Source organism: Megalops cyprinoides, chromosome 21 (assembly GCF_013368585.1).
Source record: "Megalops cyprinoides isolate fMegCyp1 chromosome 21, fMegCyp1.pri, whole genome shotgun sequence".
In the NCBI taxonomy this organism is placed as follows: Eukaryota; Metazoa; Chordata; class Actinopteri; order Elopiformes; family Megalopidae; genus Megalops; species Megalops cyprinoides.
Window position 1 is genome coordinate 21,721,416 of NC_050603.1, and position 21,697 is coordinate 21,743,112.

At 40.3% G+C, this 21,697-nt stretch overlaps 2 protein-coding genes across 2 annotated transcripts; one reads left to right on the forward strand and one right to left on the reverse strand.

Moving 5' to 3' along the window:
- The first annotated feature begins 10,770 nt into the window (after nt 1-10,770).
- On the forward strand, nt 10,771-13,254 carry dlx5a (distal-less homeobox 5a). Its single transcript, XM_036515876.1, has 3 exons — nt 10,771-11,224; nt 11,870-12,054; nt 12,471-13,254. Exons 1-3 carry the CDS (start codon nt 10,867-10,869, stop codon nt 12,777-12,779), a joined length of 852 nt encoding a protein of 283 aa, XP_036371769.1. The 5' UTR covers nt 10,771-10,866; the 3' UTR covers nt 12,780-13,254.
- A 5,319-nt stretch (nt 13,255-18,573) lies between these two features.
- dlx6a (distal-less homeobox 6a) lies at nt 18,574-21,241 on the reverse strand. The gene is made up of 3 exons (XM_036555595.1): nt 20,724-21,241; nt 19,790-19,983; nt 18,574-19,368 (listed from the first exon to the last, which is right to left on the reverse strand). The coding sequence occupies exons 1-3, from the start codon at nt 21,031-21,033 to the stop codon at nt 19,129-19,131; spliced, it is 744 nt and encodes a 247-aa protein (XP_036411488.1). The 5' UTR covers nt 21,034-21,241; the 3' UTR covers nt 18,574-19,128.
- Between the last annotated feature and the right edge of the window lie 456 nt (nt 21,242-21,697).

Here is a 21,697-nt window from a genome sequence, read left to right on the forward strand (position 1 = left end):
ACAAGCTATTAAGAACCATGTCAAATTTGTAGCTGGTCTTGATTAGCTAGCTGGCTGTTGGGTCAGCAGTTTTTGCTGATGACTTGTAAATCCACTAAAAGCTGCGTTAAGTGAAAATTAGGTAAAATATATCGCAGATAGTTTAATGTTTTGTGTCATCACGAAATAACCCCAGCATAATCTCATAAAATGAATTTGAGCACATTTGTAGTTCTAGGTAAGCCTGTGATTTAGTTTATTTACTGCAAGCATCCTGAATGAACCCTCTTGGAATGGAATAAACCCTCTAATTACAATGAGAGCCTACTGTTTTTATGTCATCCCTGTCGCTAAGAATATATTGGTTTATTGCAGGATTCAGTCAACCCTTGTCATACTGTTTGATTTAATGCAAGGTATCACATAGCAAGGACATCAGAATTCAAATAGGGCTCAAATGGTCACAATGTTGTAGATTCACAGCTGCTAACTGGGTGCTGTTTTTCTACATAGCTTCATGGAAAAGGTAGGGAGAAAATGGATGAGGAATGGCCCTTGTGCAATGGATTCCCCAGTTATTCAACATACAAAAACATGTTAGAAATTCCCTCATTTGCCTCTGCTGATGGTGATTAGGGCACAAGTGTAATGGATTGTAGGTTGCTGTGACAGTACAGATAGTCTGCCAAAAACCCTGGGCACCCAAAAAGGAAACTTACAACAAATAAAAACAATGACAGACATACAACAAACTAACAAGACATCAAAACAAAGAATAAACTCACTCAGGTGTTTATGCTGATTGTAGTGTCAATTGAATAATCCTCATCTATGAAACCACTCAAGTGATTTTGCAGAGTTAGATACTGTGTCCTCAGTTTGAAATAGTACCATTTTTGCCCAATTCCTGTAAATCCCTTCTTTAAGGTAAAAATGTCAGAATAATGAAGATTCAACAAAGGTGGATTGAAACTGCATTCCCTTCAATAAATTAGAATTATGGTGCCGCATTTCACTTTGTTTAGTAAAATATCTTCCAGACCATCTGCTGCAGATTATACCGTGTCCTTTTTAAATCTTCAGAATGTGATTTGCAGTTTATCCTGACAGGACAGACCATCACTGCCACAATCCATCTCTGATGTGGCCAGTTCCAGGCACAGAGGCAATGGTTAGGATTTTTATAGTCTCATGCTATAAACATATTACCAAATTCAGAAGTGTCACAGTAAAGCCGTAATTAATAGTTTATGATGAGAAATGAACCTTGCAGGGAACCTCAGGGGAAAGTTTGTGTAGAAATTGCTCGGGTCACGTCCAAAAGCAGGCAGTATTTGTGACCTGAAAAACAGGAATGACAGGAGGGCCATGGACCCTGTCAGATTGTAGTGGAAGGTCTCACTTTGCTGTGGCATAATATGGGATATCTCCTTGTCACCACCCTGACACTCATTGGATATAACCACAGTTCACCGCATATATAGTTTATGACATTTTAACTATAGTAACTGGACAGTGGGTGCTTCTGACAATTTGATAGGCTGTGAGTGAAATGTAGATGCAGGTCTTGCACAAGTCCACCACATTCTCCATGGTTTCCAGGTCCCCTTTTATTTCCCCAATGCAACAATCCCAAAATGAATAATGTGAAAGACTCCAGCCCACCCTCTACTGTCCCTCTGTCGCTACCTGCAGTGGTAAGATTTGAGTGGCAGGTGAGTGTGCAGAGTGATGTAAAAGGCAGCACAGGTTTCAACCTAACACCTTCCAGATTCAAGGTGGGAAAACGAGCCCTGTTGCCGATAAACCTGTTTAGGAAGATATGCTGAGCATCAAAGGAATCTTGTCACCCTATTTATTATGCAGGTCTGTTTTTAGAGAGTAGAGTAGGGTGTATGGATTTTTTAGATGCTGATTAAATATCTGCTGATGACTTGATTATTCATGACTGACTGATACATTTACATGGCAGATGTGCTGCATCACTTTGTCAGTCGGACAGGTGATTGGGCGCAGCTGATTTAAGATGCTGAACGAATAAAGCCCAGAGAAAATCAAGGAGGGTAATCACAGTAAGGAACCAGTGTGTGTCCTGCTTATTGGTGGGCAAGGCTGCAGCGATATATGCTGGTGGATGGCTGTTCACACAGAGAGCAGACAAAGCAGTGCTTACTTCAGGGATGAGGAGCAGTAACTTGCAGTAACAAGCAAAACTGGAGAGTCTTGTGAGCTGAGGACAAGAAAATGGCCGTCTTTTATCTCGCTTGCTAAAGAACAGAACAAAAACAGAACAAAGCAATGTTGGCTTCAGTGTGATAGTTGCACAGTTATACTAAAATTATAGCCACCGCAGCTAGCTGACACAAGGTAGGTACTCCTCCATCAACAGAAGCCCTGTCAATTTATTTAGCTCACTACCAAAGATATTTTTGATAGAAGTATTTATTTTAGCAATTATTTTCTTTATTTCTTTTGTCACTGTCATTACAGAAGGATGCAACTTTTGGAGAAATCCAGTACATGGTTCCAATGGTCATGTTTTTAGATGGATTCCCAAAAGCAGTTTATGAGAAGCGAAAGGTAAGAGAGAAAACACTAGGAGAGAAATATACTGTTAGAGCAGCGTTTCCCAAACCCTCTCCTGGAGGACCCCTTGTCCTGCATGTTTTAGATCTCTCCCTGCTCCAACATAGCTAATTCAAATGATCAACTTGTTATGAACTCCTGAGGCTACTTAATAACAAACTGATCATTTAAATCAGCTGTGTTGGAGCAGGGGGAGATCTAAAACATGCAGGACAAGGGGTACTCCAGGACAGGTTTGGGAAATGCTGCGTTAGAGTATATTGATCGTCTGAATAACGATGGCAGATATCAATACAAGGCAAAACCAGACGCTGTCAGCTTGGCGCAATGCTCATATCGATATCCCGATGACTTCTGGGTCAAACTACATGGTAGATAGTCCTGAAAAAATCAATTTTACATGAAATGAATGAATGAAAATCACCTCAAGTAGTGTCATGTCCCTTTCTGATGAAAATGTCACTTTGGACCTTGAGGTTAACTGGGAAAGGTGGATTGGTTTAGTAGCGCAAATCTAGTCTGCCTGGTACCACAACCCCAGATAACTAGGGCAATTTACTCACAATATCAAAACATGGTGGACAGAGATAGTGATCTACAGCTAGTTCCTTGTAATCCATAGCCTCTTTAAAGCAGGCAACAAACCCATTGTTGACAGCATCTCAAGAGATAATGGCTACCTCAATGAGGCAGTTGCTAAGGACGAGCTCTCGCGGAAATGGCACGTTGTCAGGGAAGCGGAGATGAGCTCGCGAAGAACTGGTCAAACAGACGTTGCTGATTGCTCAACTGTATTTTGCTATTGTCAGGAGCCAAACAATGCACTCGATGACAGTGAAACAATGACATAGTTTGCTGTGAAGCTGCAAACTGCCGCTAGCACAGGAATCCTGAGGTTTTTTCACTTAGAGATGAGAATCATACCATTTTTGATATCCTGTTGCTCATGATTTCTATAGTTACATTGGCACATATTTAGTGAGGTCATAGCAAGTTATGTCCAGGGCAGGGATACAATATTTTCTGAAACCCAAGAAGTAAAATTATCCCCAAAAACAGGTAGCTAGCTACAATAACACAGTCATTTGTGCAAGTACATGTGTCATTCCAGAACAAAGTTCATTACCTAATGAAGTTTACTGCATCTCATTTTCCAAAGAGCAGTTACATGTTTGCACAGCTAGCTAATGCTCATGTTCATACCAGCTAGCAAATGCAGCCCATTGGTAGCCAGAAAGCTATGTGCAGGAACAAAACACAACTCTACCTCGCTAAATCAGCACAAATCCTTACTATCTTTTGGAAAATGATAAACAATTTTGTCCCTGATTTCTGATGCTCTGATAGTCTAAATGCATAGCTACATATGGCCCAATTTTCTCTAAGTACACCAGCAAGGAGCTGCCTTTTGGTTGGATCCACCTCAAGGCTATGATATCAGACTTTATTAGTATATCAGAGAGCCTGATTCAGAGGTGTGATGACAGGGAAATAACAGCTGACAGCTGAATAAAGGCTGAAACATGCTCTGTGAAGGTGACAGCCAATTTTCCTTCATGTTTTGGTATGGTTATGAAGCACTAATAGTGTGTGCTTCAACTTAATCATATCAAGAACAACTGCAATGTTCATCGTATTATTGTGCAAAGGAAAAACAGGCCACAGATCTTCCAGCCAGACAAGCAATGTCCTGAAATGCAACTAAATGAATGGTTGAATTAGAGGAAAAGGTTACTTCTACATATCTACATGCTATTACAACAGACACATGTAGGACGATCAAATAATGGAATAATATTTCACCCCCAATTAACCGCAACAAAAATCATGAGGAACAACTGGTAAGGTGCAGCATTATCATATCTGCAACACCATATGGCAAAGTGTATGTGTCAGTGAATTTCAGTTCTTTATTTTTTCCACATCATTCTTTAAATACAATGCCTTCCCCCCAGATTAACTAGCACACAATACCTGTTGCACAAGCGATCAATGCAAGCAAGGTCCTGCTTCCTTTTAACGAAACTTCACCCTGGAACCCTACACAGTGCCAAGGTGGACATGTGCAGTGAAGACTTTTACTGCTGCACTTTTTGAGCATTCATTTTTCAGGCTTTTTCATGATAATATGATAACATGAAAGCAGTCAATCATGCACTGGGGAGGGCTGTACTGTCGGAAACAGTGGGTAGAGCAGCCAACGCTAGGGGCCCCATGTGACCATGAACCCAAGCTTTTTGTAAATTTGGACAAGCAACAGTCAAACAGTGTTTTCTATTGTTACTTCTGACAACCCCAGTTCTGTATGCCAAATATCTCAAGGTACAGGTGCACTATTGCAAGAAAAGTCCTGAAAACATATCAATGCTTGGGTACCATGTAATGCACACTGGCAGCTCAGTGAAGAAACTTCATCTCCAATCATCTATCATTGATTTTGATAAAAGTAGTCACGTGCTCTCTCTAATTTCGGCTCCGTCTCTTCTGAGCTCTTGCAACGCTAATGTGGAATGAAAGTAATTCTTTGGTGATTGAATCCTCTGCTTCAGCCATTTGGCAGCTGTAGCTTTGATACTACAACACCCTTTTACAAAACGATCACCCTGGATCAATGGCAACCCCACGGGTTGTTTTATTTGTTTCCTTCAGTGCATGTAGATTCCATGAGAAATTGTGGTAGCTCCTTGCATTGCCTGAGATGGAGCCGGTAGCTCACAGCCTGGAATGCTCACATCCCCTCTTTTAGTTACAGTCCATTATCTTCTCTCAGCAGTTGTAGTGGTCTACATCTCTGACCCCCTTCTGCTATGTCGTGGTTTAATTGGTCTCTCTAGAAGGATGGATGGGAAACAGTCTGGATAGTTATTGTTATTTGACATTCACAGGTGCGCATGGAAACAGGGAACAGGAAAAAGTGCAGATGGGTATAACACAGCCAATGTGCTAGCCAGTAATGTTTGAACAGGGTCAGTCACAGGGCTAATGTTTGCTAACAAGGAAATATTTCTTCGTCCATGACGATGCTAGCTATTAAACATTCCTAGCCAGATCATCTACAATGCTTCAGGGGGTTGTTAGCAGTGACATTTCAACATTAAGACAACTGCTACTAGTGTGTTGTCATCAATTCTTGTAACAAAAGTAAATAATTATTATTATGATTAACAATACTAACAACCGTGGTAATAATGATAACAATTTTAGTACTGAATTTTGCAGAGTTATTCATTGATGATATTAGATTTATTTACATAAACAACCTTCCTGGACAAAAGCATAAGAGGACAAGATTTTAGCCTGTGTGCTGGAGTGCTCAACACTTTGATTTGACTTGAGAATTAGGCCTACTTTCAAACATGCTATACAGTACAGAACAGAGTCTTCTATTGCTTCATTTTCACTTGTTGTGCATTTTAGAGAAGATTGCAGATGGAATCCTGATTAAATCGATTTATTTAACTGAATTATTTGTTTGCAGACGTAGTAGGTCTTGTAATGGAGGACTGCTTTCATTCATTAAAGCATGTTTGACTCATGTTAGTGTGGGTAGATAAGTCAGATAAATAAAGGAATGCATCGGTAGGCAGTACTTCATTCTACTGTCTAACAACATCTCATGTTCTTACAAAATAAGGTATCAATGCTTCTGGAATCGAACTACATTGTTACAGTCATAATAGCTAATTAGAATTGGCAACGGTGACCTAGTGCACTCCCATATTCTAGAAAGTGCGTTGAAAACCAAACAAAACCATATGGTTTATGGTGCCTACTATTTGTCTTAAATGCTGGTCTACAACCTTTCCCAATATCAGACACACATTTCAGTTTTGTTTTTCATCTGCGCTCTTATTTGATTTTGATAATTCTCAAGAAGTAGGCAATCACGGAGGCAGCCGTAATGAGGAGTGCATGTGACGTGCTGTAGCACGCTCACCTGCGGCCCTCTCCGCCCTGAGTCAATGGCCCTTGGGCAAGCCAGGGCTGGAAGTTCTTGGGAAGTAATTATCTTTCTTTGCAGTACAAGATGCACCAGGGTGCACAGGGGTTGCTGGTCCTTTCCTGCTCTCAGCCTGTGTGAGTAGAATGAAATAAACACTGCTGAAAGCAGTGAAACACCTCAGGCACACAGCCCGGGGCTGTGCGGGCCAAACTTTGTCCTCACTTCACCCTCCGTGAACAACAGCAAATGCAATGGTTGTAGCAGGAAAGGAGGTGCCAGCACGTCTTTTCAAATTCACCTTGAGTAGATCTGCGCTTCATGTGTGTCGCTTAAAACACCAGCCCAGCCATCCACTCCTGTTTTTATTTGCGCTTTGTATCAGAGAGTAGTTTTTGGAGTAGTTCGGACTTGCGTCTCTTCATATTTGGATAGAGAATGCTGAAAGCGCCATCTACAGTGCTCACTTCACACATTAGCTAATATGGCTGTCAGGTTGCACCTCCCGGTCCCCGATACCCTTTTTTCACCTGTGTGCTGTGCTGTTAAATTCTGACAAAATCTTGGATAGTGTTTGTCTCCGTTATCATGGGATCCCGCTAAGAAGGAACGAACTGTGAAATTTCTGGCCCCAAACCTTATTTGGAGGTGTTTGACTGAACCCTGTGGGGGATGTAGCCTATGACTTAATGACACCTCATACATCATAGCCGTTTATAATATAAAGTCATAAAAATGCCCTTTGTAGTCCTTATCAATGTATCCCACTATTGTAAAAATGTGTAACTGCACAAAAAATGACATTATTACATTACTGTCGTTTAGCAGACGCTCTTATCCGGAGCAGCTTACAAAATGCAAAACAAACCCTGCATTCACAAATATGCAGGAAAATCATAGTCACTTCCATTCCCCGACATGTACATCTTCTGATACAGGAGAGTCAGTTTTTCACCTCCACAAAATATTTTTTTTGTCGCTTTCCTGTCTGCAACACAACAGGCAACATTTCCCTGCCAGGAAACAAGGTCAAGCACACAGTGGAAGTTTTTTCCTATTTTGCTCCATGCAGCTCTGTGGAAATCCCTGCACTGTTGTTCTGAATCAGTGATGGGTTTTCCATAAAAATGTGAATGCAGGAAAATGCTTCCTGGCCCTTGGAGCTTATGCTGCTCTCTCTGAGGTATGTGGTGCATGGGGTGTATATGGGGTCCAACGACAGACAAACATTTCTGTGTCATCATTTCCCTAAGTGGTAACTGGTGCCCCTGCCTTCCCTACATTGTGACGTAGTTGTAAGGATCAGGGCTTTGATTCCCATATGGGCCACAGCCATTGCACCCTTGGGCATGGTACCTAAACTGCAGCAGTAAGTATAATATATTATTATATCATAATACAAATTATAAGCTATGTAAGTCACTCTGGACTGTTGGCTCCAGGTTCTATGGTGGAGTCATGTGCTAAACAATAAACATCTTGTGGAAATTGAAACTGAAATAACATTTACATTTACATATTGAAATTGCAATTTAAATTGAAATTGAAATTTTCTGGGTAAGCCACTGTCCCTAATAGGAAAAGCGATATGACTGGTCTAGCGACTAAAAGTTGCTCGCAGACTGTTGACTGTCTGTGTGTAGAACTGTGTCCATTTAGAATCAACAGGTGTGATGCACCAGGAGGATTTCCTACGATGGCTGCCTGGTCACTTGTATCCCTCGCAGCCTGTTATGGCCTTTAAATGACACCATGTTTCACAGTCTGAGAACCAGATCTCCATCTCCCCTTTTGAGGAAGCAACGCCCCCAGTTCCCCCGGCAAGGTTTGAGGGGTGCAGCCTCCATTCAAAAAAACGCTGATCTGAGATTAGGAGCTTCCACTTCCAGCCGGGATGGAATTCAGCGGTCTAAGCGGTCAGGGCTCACGGTTGAGATCCCTGCTACGGTCGTTGCCGCTGGGCCCTCCTGACTGCTGTGTCTGTGATTCATCACGGAAACTTCAGCTTGCAGGCACGTCGCCCCCACAGGAATGCTGGGCTGGCCCACTCTTTTTCCCAAACTCCATCACAGCAGCCCCCTCTGGGCCCAGGCGGTTATGTGACAAATTTAGGGGGCTATTGTTCAGTTAATGATACAAGCATGAAATTTCCCAGGGTTGTACAGCATGCTTATATGAGATTTCGCTATAGGAGTGTCACAAATAAGCCCTTTAAGAGGCTGTATTTGATAGAATTTGAATAAAGCCATGAGGGAAATCTGTCATTAGATTTCTGTTTCAGCCCAGACTTATATGTGAACACCAGCTATTTAAGTATTTTTATTGAGTAAATTAGATACTTGTAGGAAGTGTACGAAACCTGTTTCCGGTAAATAAGGCAAGTAAAGGAGGTGTGATTTCACCGTCTTTCACTGAATCAGAACCTGTCAAAATGACCACTCAATCCCTAAGTAGATTCTGTTATTCATGCGTAAGCAATACAGATGTTTTTACCCTCCCAGTGTCTTAATGCCTTCAAACAGGTTCCTACACGTTTACAGTAGGCATACATACTCTGCTCACGCTATAACTAAATGGCGCCCCTCATCCTTATACAACATGAATTTGAATGCGACATAAAGGTGACGTCACAGCGTCTGAGATTCTGTAATATATAATTATTTTTTTTTTCCAATATGCCCTCTTTTTAACTGAATTTTCTTTTCGAAACGTGTCTCTATTCTCTGTTCTTCTTAATTATGTATATATATATTTTCCAGATATGTTCAAATTTCGTTCAATAGTTAAACCTATGTTACAACAAAAACAACGTAATAGCCTTGGTTTTCATAGTTTTCTGCACACAGACATTTTACGGGGTGAATGAATGGACGGGAACCTAATGGTGATAATATAGCAGGAATAAACTATTAATTTACCGTTTGTGTTACACGCACGGCAGAGGAGGAAGGTGAGAAATTGATAAGTAGCCAGTACTCAATCGAATACAATCTCTTTACACTGATGGCTGACGTTAAGCAATTGGTCATATTCAGTCTTTGGATTTTGTTGTCATATTTCCTGTGTTTAGAATTCAGACAAATCATATTATTGCAGATTTGTTGTAGATCAGTATGCAAAACAATGGTTTTACAAACGTTTCCCTGCTTTTGACCACAAGGTGGAGCCACTTTACCACCATAAGCAAATTTCAATTGCCTTCAAAGTGCTGTGCATTATCCAAATCTACACAATCGTATTTACAGTGACTAGTTTGGTTGATGTCATAATCCAAGGGCTATCTTTCACTTGACGAATATTAGTTTTATTATGCGCGATGGACGATATTAGCCTATAGGTAAAGTGTGCATGTATGTGTGTGTCACTACACAAAAAACTATTGTTATTACATAAAAACCGATTAATAATATTAATATCTAACGAGGTCCATATACTTGATAAATGAAAAAAATATTACTGTTGTTTGACACAGTAAATAAATATGAACATAAATGCACGCTACATTTCAGCGTGATCACCCCAGCAGTATTGTTGCTGGGTTGCAGAACCTGACGTCGTAGCATTAAAAAAGAGAAAACAATTCCAAAAATACCCAGCATGACGTATATTACCATTATTCTTCAGAGTACCGAACACTTTTGATTTTTAAACACATTTGATGAGTTTGGATTAAGGCAAAAACCGAACTCGGAATTTTATGAACTGTTAAAAAAAGGTAATATAACATCCTCCAAAGCTATCCCTTACTAGTTATCTATATGAAAATACCATACTATTCGTTGTTTGAAAATTTTGTATGCCTTATAATCCAGGTATTTAGGTAGGCCTATTTGCATAGATCAGTGGCGGTTATACGAGTAGTAATGTATTAATTTCCCAAGTAGTAATGTTTATTTTGATTCAGAAAAGCCTTATAGCAATGAAGGGGCGTGCAAAATCCATAAGTGGGCGTTCATTCAAACCTCTGTTTAACATAATTTTGTCGAGGTTCATATAACATGCATAAAGTAAGCGTACTAAATTAAATCACCAGTTACCATTTCCCTTTTTAATGATTTTATCGTTTTTCTATTTGGTTGATATGTTAAAAAAAAAACATCTGAGTATCAATACGAATTGTTTTTGTCGAACTAGTTGAACAAGTTGGGGTGTAGCTGCAGTCGGCTCCCTTTGGCCAATAGAACCGGATCCTCCCTGCAGCGCGTAAGAGCGCAATTTAGGATTTAACCAAGTCTTTGCTGCGCGGCTGGCAGCAGTCTGCAAGAGAACCCTGTCAGCGTAGCACACGCGATGTCAGTGTGAACTTAAGACGACTGTACATAGGCTACCCTTCAAGTTGCCACAGCTGCACCCCTCGAACTATGACTGGAGTATTCGACAGAAGGATTCCAAGTATTAAACCGTCAGATTTCCAGAGCCCTTTTCAAATTTCCACGATGCATCACCCGTCTCAGGAATCGCCGACGTTACCCGAGTCTTCGGCCACGGATTCTGGCTACTACAGCCCTGCTGGCGGAGCCCATCACGGCTATTGTTCGCCCAGCTCAGCTTCGTATGGCAAAGCGCTTAATGCCTACCAGTACCAGTACCACGGCGTAAACGGATCTGCTGGAAATTACCCTGCGAAATCATATCCAGATTACACTACATACACAAGCGCTGCTTACCACCAATATGCCGGAAGTTATAGCAGAGTGCAACCCCAGTCGAGTCCACAAGGTAGGTTTATGGTTATAATTAAAATGACCAGTATATACATGCATATCTCCGTGTGAAAATATTTAAACTTTTAGTGTTTATACAAACGGATAATAGATGCCCATATAAATGGATAATTTATTTTTGTTTCGAAAAGATGTATTTCAATGTTTCGAAAAGATGTATTTCAATGTTTCGAAAAGATGTATTTCAATGTTTCGAAGTCAATTCGGTTCGTGGAAGCAGCTCGGTTTGAGTATTTTTGAACAATGTGAATTATTCTGTAAAGATAGTAAGTGGTTTCATGCAAAAAGGCTAAAAGGAACTGATCTATTCGTAGCCCTTTCACAGTAGCCTGTGGATATGTCACTCGTTCCACAACTCACACTACTTTCATGTATTAAGCCCGACAAAAATAAAAAATAATTTTAATGTCCCTTTCTCCCGCTGCGGATGTCTTGAGTTAGTACGATTTAACTCGACTTTCTCAGATAATATACGGTAGTTTAAACATTCTTATTTATGAGGCATTCACAAAATCGTCTGTATAATTTTTACAAGACAAGCACCAACGGTAGTGTTGGTGTGTTTTACTCGTTCACATTACAGGCGTGTTCGGAAATTTCGCCTACTATAAACTTTTTTTTTTTTTAATTTTATTTTCAGAAAAAGAAGTAACCGAGCCGGAGGTCCGAATGGTTAACGGCAAGCCCAAGAAGGTCCGGAAACCTCGCACAATCTATTCAAGTTTTCAGCTGGCTGCTCTGCAAAGAAGGTTTCAGAATACACAATACCTCGCCTTACCGGAGAGAGCCGAGCTCGCGGCCTCGCTTGGGCTCACGCAAACGCAGGTAATGCCATTCATCCTTGAAATCTGAAATAGTGTTATGAAATTATGAAAAGTATTATGAAATTGATTTTTTCCACATTTTATCGGTTTAGACCTTATTTGTAATAGCTGGTTGAATTTGCGTTTTTAATTAATGGAAGGCTACTCTGTGGGTTCACCGCAAAATTAAACATAAACCATAAATGTAACTGCACATAATCTTATGCTGTTATTAAATAAATAGATTGTATAAACATCACGATGTTTTCATAAGACTAATTTCCTTCGCAGTGCCTTCGGCAGTGAATGAATTAGGTCATCTTTGCTATTCGCTTTGATTCTTCCTAGCCTATGATTAATTACGAAGATGTTTTGACATGTTTTCACTTTGTGGCCTCGGGACTGCGGCTTTACCTTGAAACCTTCGTTTCTCTGCAGGTCAAAATCTGGTTCCAGAACAAAAGATCTAAACTGAAAAAGATCATAAAAAACGGCGAGCTACCGCCGGAGCACAGCCCGAGCTCCAGCGACCCCATGGCGTGTAACTCCCCCCAATCCCCCGTTGTCTGGGACTCGCAAGGACCCGCCAGGCCTCACGGCCACCAGCAGAGCATGAACACCGCGGGCTCAACCTTCTTGGAAAATTCAAGTTCTTGGTATTCCGCAGCTGGTACGGTTAATACCCACCTTCAGGCCCCCAACTCGATACAACACTCGTTGGCTCTTGGACCGGGGACGTTGTACTGAAACGCTATTTAAATATTTAATTGTACCGGACTTGTTTAAATTTCTGAGGAATATGCAATGTATTAATACGACAGTTATAGAACAAAGTGTATAATGTGTAAATGTGTGCATGTAATTTATTGCATTTGGAACAGACATTAAACATGTTTTAAACGGACAGTGGAATTCCAGACACTTGCAATGGTGCCTTCAATTTTGACCTCAAGACTTTCGGCCCCCTTTAACATTACACTGAATATGTTGATAGGGAAATTCAATTGTATATAGCAACAAAGAATACGTGATTAAACAACATCATCTGAGAATGAATTCGAATCTTCATATCCATCTGCATTTAATCAAAAAAATTAAAAAACAAGCATGATTAGCTACATCATTGTGTGCGTTGCTTTTATGGACCACGGGACGTGGTCTTGGGAGTATCAGTTGCCTAAATATAATTTAATTAGCCTACTTTGTGTAATTTTTAAATTGAACCGTGGTATGGACATCATCTCCAAACGAGGTGTATCAAGGCTTTTGTAGACTGTGTTTTTTTTCATTAAAAATACAAAAAAGTCCATTGCTATGAGAGTATTCAGTCTATGTCCGTCGAGTGGCATTCGCTAATAGACCATCTTTTCGATGATAACAGAAAACGTCATTGGATGTGATTTAGTTAGTAATAACTGGGTTTGGATTTAAATCACTGTGGTTTGGATGACCTAATTGTTAAAGGGAATGGGGTTGAGGATGGATTTATAATGTATGATAGATTTACGAATTAAGTCTGATTTCCAAAACTGCATTACAGAGTAAGGAGATACTCTGGGATATTACCATCTGCAACCACTTTGCTGAAAAATATAACCTATGTATGAAGTTTGTTGTTCATCGTTTACCTGTAGTTGTTAATAGCAAATCAAATCCAGTTTAAACATCAGCTTTCACTGTGCAGAGGAACTCTGTGAAAGACAGCTAAAATTATAAACTGTTGATTTACCTCATAATTTTAGTAAAGGTACTCTTCAAATTATTATTTCGTATAACTACTGTTGTGCCACTCAAAACGTTACCCGCTCGAAGTTCAGCATAGGATTTTTACTGGCACGTTTAGGTTTGATATTTATTTTGTTTTGAATTGAGTCAATACACTTTGCTATCGGACTGTGTCCCTGATGATCAGCATTTGTGTATCAATATCAGTGTTTATGGAGTCACGTTGTGCTCGCGCCATTAGAGTCGATGATTGAAAGGACATATTTATTTTTAAATAGTTCTTCTTTTTCTCTCTATAATTTTTCTAGGTTTTATTTTCGTTGTTGCTGTAGCAGTTTTTTTTCTGTGCACATACATATTTTGTATGTCGCAGTCGACTCATTCGGGCTTTTGTTAAAAACGAGCTAAATGCATTTTTTGGCTCATTTCTTGGGTTACATCTGGATTCCAACCTCCTCCCGAGAATATGGGTGTCGGTCTGGCAGACTGTCTGCAGTCTCTCTCTCTCTTTGTATGGCCTACAATTAGTCGCTTTGAATGGCAGAAAGGAGGCGAAGGGGCGGCACGGAGATCTGAGGCAGTCCGCATTCCTGTGGGGGCAGACCGGCTCCAGCTCTCTGCCACTCCCGGCCGCAGCCCACCTCAGTTTAAGCTTGTTGGTACAATCTTCAATGTAGACATCGTAAAAACAATAATAATAACAGCAGTAATACTTACAACATCAAACAAAAATAATAAGAAATAATAAACATTGAAATAATAGGGAAGTTGTTCGGAATTATGATAATCATGTTATTATTATTATTATTATTATTATTATTATTATGATTATTGCTGTTGTTGTTGTTGTAAATGTTGTATTGTTACTGTTGCATTACGTATCAACATTACTACCACTTCTACTTTTAATAATAGCACAACATTCCCTAATCATAGATTTATTTACAACAGATTTACTTGACACAGACATCCAGATTCCACACTCAGAACTCAGCAGGACATCGTGGAGACCGTTGGTTCCATGCCCCTGTCTTCGGCGTTGTCAGATTGCGTTGCCTTGCGTTGCGTGTTATAGCCTGCGTGCGCAGCTCGTGTTTACCTTTGTCCCGTGGGAAAATTTAGGACCCGTTGGTTTCACCTCACCTTCCATTGTCCCAGAATGTATGGGCATCTGCTTCTCATTCAGATGGAACCATTAAAGACATTTATTAGACATTTTTTGGCGCAAGTTAAATTTTGTGCTGCGGGGAAAATACCCTGTTGTAGTATCGCTTGCTATATCTCCTATTGGGTTAAGGATATTTTAATGGCGATGGTTTTAAGAAAAATGCAAAGCCTGTTTTTAGCCTCGTTTGGGGCGTTTAGTGATGCGAACACCACCGTCGGTTTAAGGTTAGTAGAATTTGATGAGCAAGTATGTGGTATACTTTGCTATGTTTTTAAATCAGCTCATATGTGTGTGAAAATACACACATGCTCTTGCGCTCGTTCTTGCCCTCGCTTTTTATTATCTTCAGTTTCAATTTCGGATACTTTATTGAAGAATACACGTGACTTATCGGCACATGACAACGCAAATATGAGCATATTTATCTTGCTTGCCTTTCTCTGTCTTCCTTTCACACACCCACAAATTTCTCTGTCACATTTTCTTTCTCTCTCTCTCTCTCTCTCTCTCACACACACACACACACACACACACACACGCACACACACACACACACACACAGAAAGAGAGAGAGAGAGAGAGAGAAAGAAAGAGAAAAATGCACACACCAGACGTTCGTGCACACGCATACACGCATTTAAAATCCGAAAGCAAAATTTAGAATGAAAAAAAGAATGTGGACGCTCCGCCACCGCAGCCCGAGGAGATATCCACCCAGCCACAGCTCAGGGGTTTACCAAAATGACTGAATATCTCTGAAGCCTCTAGGCCTTACAGACATCCACAGGGTCAGCCAACTCGAGCGCCCTTTACCCAGGCCTGTTGTACAAGGAAGTAAATCTCTGCGCGATTTTATGGAAAAAAACTGTATGAAGTAGGCAATTTGAAAATGTTGAGGAAAAATAATATGGTGCAACGCGGAAGATGCTGAGAGAACACACCGCATGTAAATCCAAAACACTGCTGCGCCTTTCCTTTGATTGTACGTATTTTATGAGGTATAAACATGCGTACTGTCCTTAAATATGTTTGATTTGATCACTCCATCATAGATGTATTGCTGTTTACCCCCTCCTCCCAGCCTATGCCATTATATCGAGTGCCCGTTAAATTTCAACTGAACATTTTCCACTCAGCAAGTCCATCTGCAGAAGAAAATCGGGTCTAAATAATGACAGAGTTAGATTTACTGGACAGCTTCAACTGTAACACTCAAAAATAATTATACTTCCGCCTGGATTAGGATTCCATTATCATAATCTGGACATTTACAATTATCTATAATTTACAAAGATGCGCCCGGTCTTGATTACAGAAAGCTTTTTTTTCTATCTCACCATCACTAAACAGTGACAGTAATAACAGCTAATTTTGCTGGCAATATAAGAGGTGTCGGGGTGTGCAAACAATTTCACACCTGGGTGTGCTTACTCAACCAAGAGTGGTGTACCAGATCGCGCTCAGTCGCAGTAAAGTATTTCTCCCGGCTTCGGTATGGGTGACCATTGCAACTTATTTCAAAAGAGAAGCATCGAGGTAAGGATACAGCCTCGGTCTTTCATGTCTCTTTTATCTCTAAGATTGCTTCTGCTGTGTCGCTTGTGCATTTCATTGGAATCGGTTTTAGTTTATGCTTTAAACTGAATGTTACACTTATAGGATGGCTTTTCAACTGCATTTCATTCTTATCGTGGAAAAAAGTTAAATATCTGTGATTCTGTTTAATGTAGTCAAAAATATTGTACGTTACATATTTTTGCTAATGCTATGAATTACGCATGTTTACACTGTAAACAACACCATTAGTATGCATTTTTCAGTGCATTATTATTCATTACTTCAGTAAAAATGTCTTCCTTAAATCAAGATAGGATACTTGGACACATTTGCTGTTTAAAACTGTCCCAAGATATGAAGGGAAACTATGTTGTTTAGATGTTTTTTGCATTCTTCTTTGTGAAGTGTCTTGTACCGTAAACCAGCGATTTGCATCCTAAATTCATTCTTGCCCTAATGTGTTTCATAACCCGAAGAGCCTACCATGTGAATTTGAAACGTTTACTTGGAATTGTTTCCAGTCTGTTAGTGATGCTGTTTGCTGGATCCGTCGTGGCCGCACTTAAGAATTAACCACATAAGCATACACCACATAAACCTGATGTGCCCAATGTGTTTTCACCTCTCTCTCTCTCTCTCTCTCTCTCTCTTCCTCTCTCTCCCTCTGTCTCTGTTCTCTCTCTTTCCCTCTGTCTGAGTCCTCTCCACTGTGCTGTGCTTGATTGAGGTATTTCTCCATCTATGTCTTCTCGAGACATAGTTTGCAGCCAGTACAGATAAAAAAAACTATAATGCTAAGCAAGTGGCGAGCAGAGATATTAAATTACACCGGTACAATGACAGAGGGCCCCCAAACGCTTACTCAACAGGCCCCTGCGTAGTAGGCACAATGGTTTTGTCTAAATTATTAATAAAGCAAATAACCACTGTTAAAACTTAAGGTATCATATTATATATTTGTATTTTTTTCAACTGTGGATAATTGCTTTATTTAATAACAAAATGTGTGCACGTACATACGTTAATTTCCCCATATATATATATATATATATATATATATATATATATATATATATATAGATAGATAGATAGATAGATATAGATATGAGACGTACACATATATAAAAGCACGAATGCCACGATTCTGAGATTTTACTCTATAAATCAACTAAAATACTAGGCGCCTACAGCATTGCCAACTTGACAGCCGCGCAGCGCTTTCTCATTTTTCTTTTCAACATTGTAATTTCAGATAATTTCCCCAGCGTTCACTCTTCTTGGCAATTTGTATATGAATAACAGAATAATTTTGTCTTTTGTTTCGTCTTTGCTACCTCAAATCCAAATAAAGATGCCTTTTAGTATTAAAAGTGGTAGAAAATTACAGGTAATTATCTTTGACGGTAAAAACGCTGTAATCAGCGGGCTACATCAAAAATTACCCTAATTATGTCTGCATTTATGAGAATGAGAAAAAAACCTTCTCGTAGATAAAACCCATAAATTGTCCCAAATATCTCCTTCATATTGAACAGGGCTGCAGCTGGAGGCATTGTTCAGAATCGATCCTGTGGCGCTTGGCATTCAGCGTTTCATAGCGAGAGCGGGGGATAGAGGGGTGAAACATTTTGTCAATACTCTAATAATTGAGGCAGAAAATGGCACGATTGACTGGACAAGAAGCAGCCGACTTCTACGGAAAAATTAGTGTAGACAGAAGAAGGACTAGGGTAAGTCCGTTTCTATTGTCTTTATTTTTATTAATCGTACTATGGTTTTAAGCTAATTACTTTTTAAAACTCTGTTAAATGTGTATTTTTACTGTTTGGTAGGAATGTATACGTTTCTTGGATTACATAATCTTATGTATCTACTGAGTATCTGAGGCATGTTTATGGACGTATGATTTGACATGGGCGCGTGATCATAGAGCCTATACACCTTGCATGCATAAACGACATTTCGAGGCAAGTGTTGAGGGTTTGATATTGACAATCGAAGACAGAAGCACACCTCTAAAACTGAACACCACATTTAATATACACCTTTCATCCTTTGGAAATATCAACATTTCAATATGATATATCCGGCATCAAACACATGAGACGTTATTTTAAGTCATGTTTTACTCCATATATGAAAGACAAAACATAAAAAGTATATACAACTAAAATTGGACAATATATACATATGCAGCTTGCCTCGTTTTGCATGTTTAAAAATGGCCAGTGGCAATGCAAAGACAACACGTTTCCGTTCATTTGAAAACACGATTTCACGTTGTCCTGTGAAACACATTTGAAAGTATCCCTTTTATGCGCAAGTTCTTGTTTCGTCTCATATTTGGTTTTAAACGTCCGCTTTAGTATGAACGAAAATGCAAGATAAGAGGGTATCCCACTGAACAACCACGAGCAGGCTATGTTCTAATTCAAGGTCCATTCCTTTGGAAATTGTCACATCAGAACAGCCATTCTCAGTTGTCCTTCAAAAGTCCCCGCTTTTCTTTGTAAAGTTGTTCAGTGTTCGGCGGCCACGCTTTGTTCTTAAAATGTCGGTAATCAGTGGCGCAGGTTACGCGGGTTTGGGTAAGAACCTCCGCAGCAAGGCCTTAGGGCCTACCTGCGTATTGATTTCGCTGGAAACCTATCTCGGCATTGTGTCCTGATGCGGAGAGGAATACCAGTGAGAGTAGCCGGGCATGTAGCTGTTAGCGGGCATATTTACTCCTTTCGTGGTCGATGAAACGTCCCAAATTGGCGGGATCGCCGGGGATCGCGGCGAAAGGGCGATGGAACCCGGTAGAGGGTCACTCTCGTGAGGGTTACCGCCTTGTTTCAGTAGCTTCTTGAACTTCGACCTCTTGTTTTGAAACCAGATTTTTACCTGTTATGGCAACAACATTAGATAATAAAATAAATGTCATTGTAAAAATAATAAGGAGATGAGTATTCATTTACAAACAAATGAGGAATAGTGTTTCAGCTTTTTAGTAAATACTGCGGTGTTGCATCTTACACATTTAAAGACACCGAACATTATGACATTGATGGTTAATTGCATTTGTCATATAATGTTGAAGGAATTCACAATATCATTTATATATGTAACAGCAAAACAACAATACTTTAAATGAGGCATTCTTAAATTATATAGTTATTATCCAAGTCTAACATTAACAACGCAAACGGCAACCTGAGGACACGTTTTCGTGGGGTAAACAGATTTGCAGCAATAACTGCAGTTTAACGCTAGTACTATGGAGCGACGAGAACTACCTATATATATATACATATAATGGAGTTACCTGCGTCTGGGTAAGTCCGAGCGAAGCCGCAAGCTCTGCTCTCTCGGGCAGTGCAAGGTATTGGGTTTGCTGGAAGCGGTGATTTAAAGCTTGTAGCTGCAAACTAGAGTAAATCGTCCGAGGTTTGCGTATCTTCTTGCCCTTTCCGTTAAAACGAATTTCTCCATTTTCAATCACTGTCGTTTTCTGCTGTTCTGAACAAAGAGAGGGCAAAATTACTTCGACGCCCGTGGCAAGATAAACATAGAAAGCTACAGAAACGCTGAAAGTTATCATCATGCTGCAAAAGCATTTCATTATTAATACTGTATTAAATGTGCTTGTAAGATGACCCCACTCATTTTTATTCATTTGTGCCCGGTGGATATATTTTAATCATCCATGATCTTTGGTATCATTCCCAAACAAAAAGGTCACGACAATTTGTAGAAATTGCTCTTTTTGAATACTAAAATCAAAGGTGTAATATCGGCTATGCCCACTGATAGCTACACGTGTGTGTTATCTTCTCTAGAATGCACTGTAATATTTAGGGAATTGCACGTAATGGCATTGCTAAAATGAGTCAATTAAATGCTAATTACAAATTTTAAAGAGACGTACAATAGCCTGTACAATAACTCTTGATGGTGCCTCGGTTATCATTTGACCAGAGAAGAATGCAGGTAGAAGGAAAACGGAGACTGTGCTCTGGGACCAAAGGAGACACAACGAGCAGAAGAGATCCACGGCTGAGGAGCGATTTATACCCCACGAGCACAATCGCGAGCAATTCGTTTAATAGCAAATTTAGCGATTTTACCTTCCCGCAAATGAGCGCGGGGGTAAGTGTTTCCCGTCTGTGCGTAGACAATTCGTGTAAGCGTTATTGACTTAAACAGAGAAGACACTCATATCAACCAATTCCGTTTATAGCAGGAGAAAAAAATCTTACCTGTGCCGTCTAACCGAGTCTGGCTGGCTGTGGTGTTACTGTGGTAAGACGGTAGGTATGGGCTGTGATGGGAATGACTCACATAGGAGTAAGGTAGCGATCTGTTGTAGGAGTTCGTAGCGGAGTACGGGGAGTTATCGTGCTGGTGATGCGGGTGAGAACCCGAGTGGAGACAGTGGAGCGGGTAGTGGCTGGCGGCCATGGACGGGGAGCTCTGCTGTGAATGAGATTGCTGACCAAACTCCATGAAGGCAGACTTGGACGAGTCCTGAGCTTCCAGACCGTCAGCCATGGCAGTCATGGTCATCATCAAATTTTCTGCTTTGAGAGTACTTACCCTCTCTCAAGTCCAAATGGGTTCTCTCGCAGTGCTTGTGTTTCCCCCCCTCGGCGAAGCGATATTGTCTTATTAACTCCAAATTTCACTGCTCCTTTAGGTCCTGAAATTCTTACTCGGTTTGGCAGAAGGTGGGTAGGAGTTAGGGCAGAGATTTTAAGGTGGATTCTGTTAAATTTGAGTCCCTGCTTCCAGACTTGATGCAGACACTACAAGTAAAATGGTTTGTCTCCAAAGGGCAGCGCCTTCCGATTGGTCATTCAACCCAACGTCATCAGTACTGTGCTTCTCGGAGACTTCACAGTGAGTTAACCCACCTTACCAGCTTCTACCGTACCCATAACTACACTTAAAGGAAAAATTAATGGTGGGAGATCTTTGGAATAACCGCTGCGAAAACAATGTATACGCACGGTGCTTGTAACAGGACACACACTATTCGCCCGAAAGCAACAATATCAATGTTCCTATATATGTTTTTTTTTTCGCCGAGACTTTCCTCAAAATTCGCCACACTTGACCGGGTTTAAGGTGTGCAAAATAACCTTGAGGCTAATGCACCGGTGTTGTAAACGATTTTGCTGAAACGCTTCATTGAAAATATCATGCATGTAACATTTCGAGTGTCTGTGATCGT

Bases quoted from the DNA above. Each gene is read 5' to 3' on its own strand.
- dlx5a (XM_036515876.1), top strand. From the start codon at position 10,867: ATGACTGGAGTATTCGACAGAAGGATTCCAAGTATTAAACCGTCAGAT. The intron at 11,225-11,869 runs GTAGGTTTATGG...TTTTATTTTCAG, and splicing joins ACCCCAGTCGAGTCCACAAG to AAAAAGAAGTAACCGAGCCG. The intron at 12,055-12,470 runs GTAATGCCATTC...GTTTCTCTGCAG, and splicing joins TTGGGCTCACGCAAACGCAG to GTCAAAATCTGGTTCCAGAA.
- dlx6a (XM_036555595.1), bottom strand. From the start codon at position 21,033: ATGATGACCATGACTGCCATGGCTGACGGTCTGGAAGCTCAGGACTCG. The intron at 19,984-20,723 runs GTAAGATTTTTT...CTCTTTGTTCAG, and splicing joins GACTCGGTTAGACGGCACAG to AACAGCAGAAAACGACAGTG. The intron at 19,369-19,789 runs GTAACTCCATTA...TTGCCATAACAG, and splicing joins TCGGACTTACCCAGACGCAG to GTAAAAATCTGGTTTCAAAA.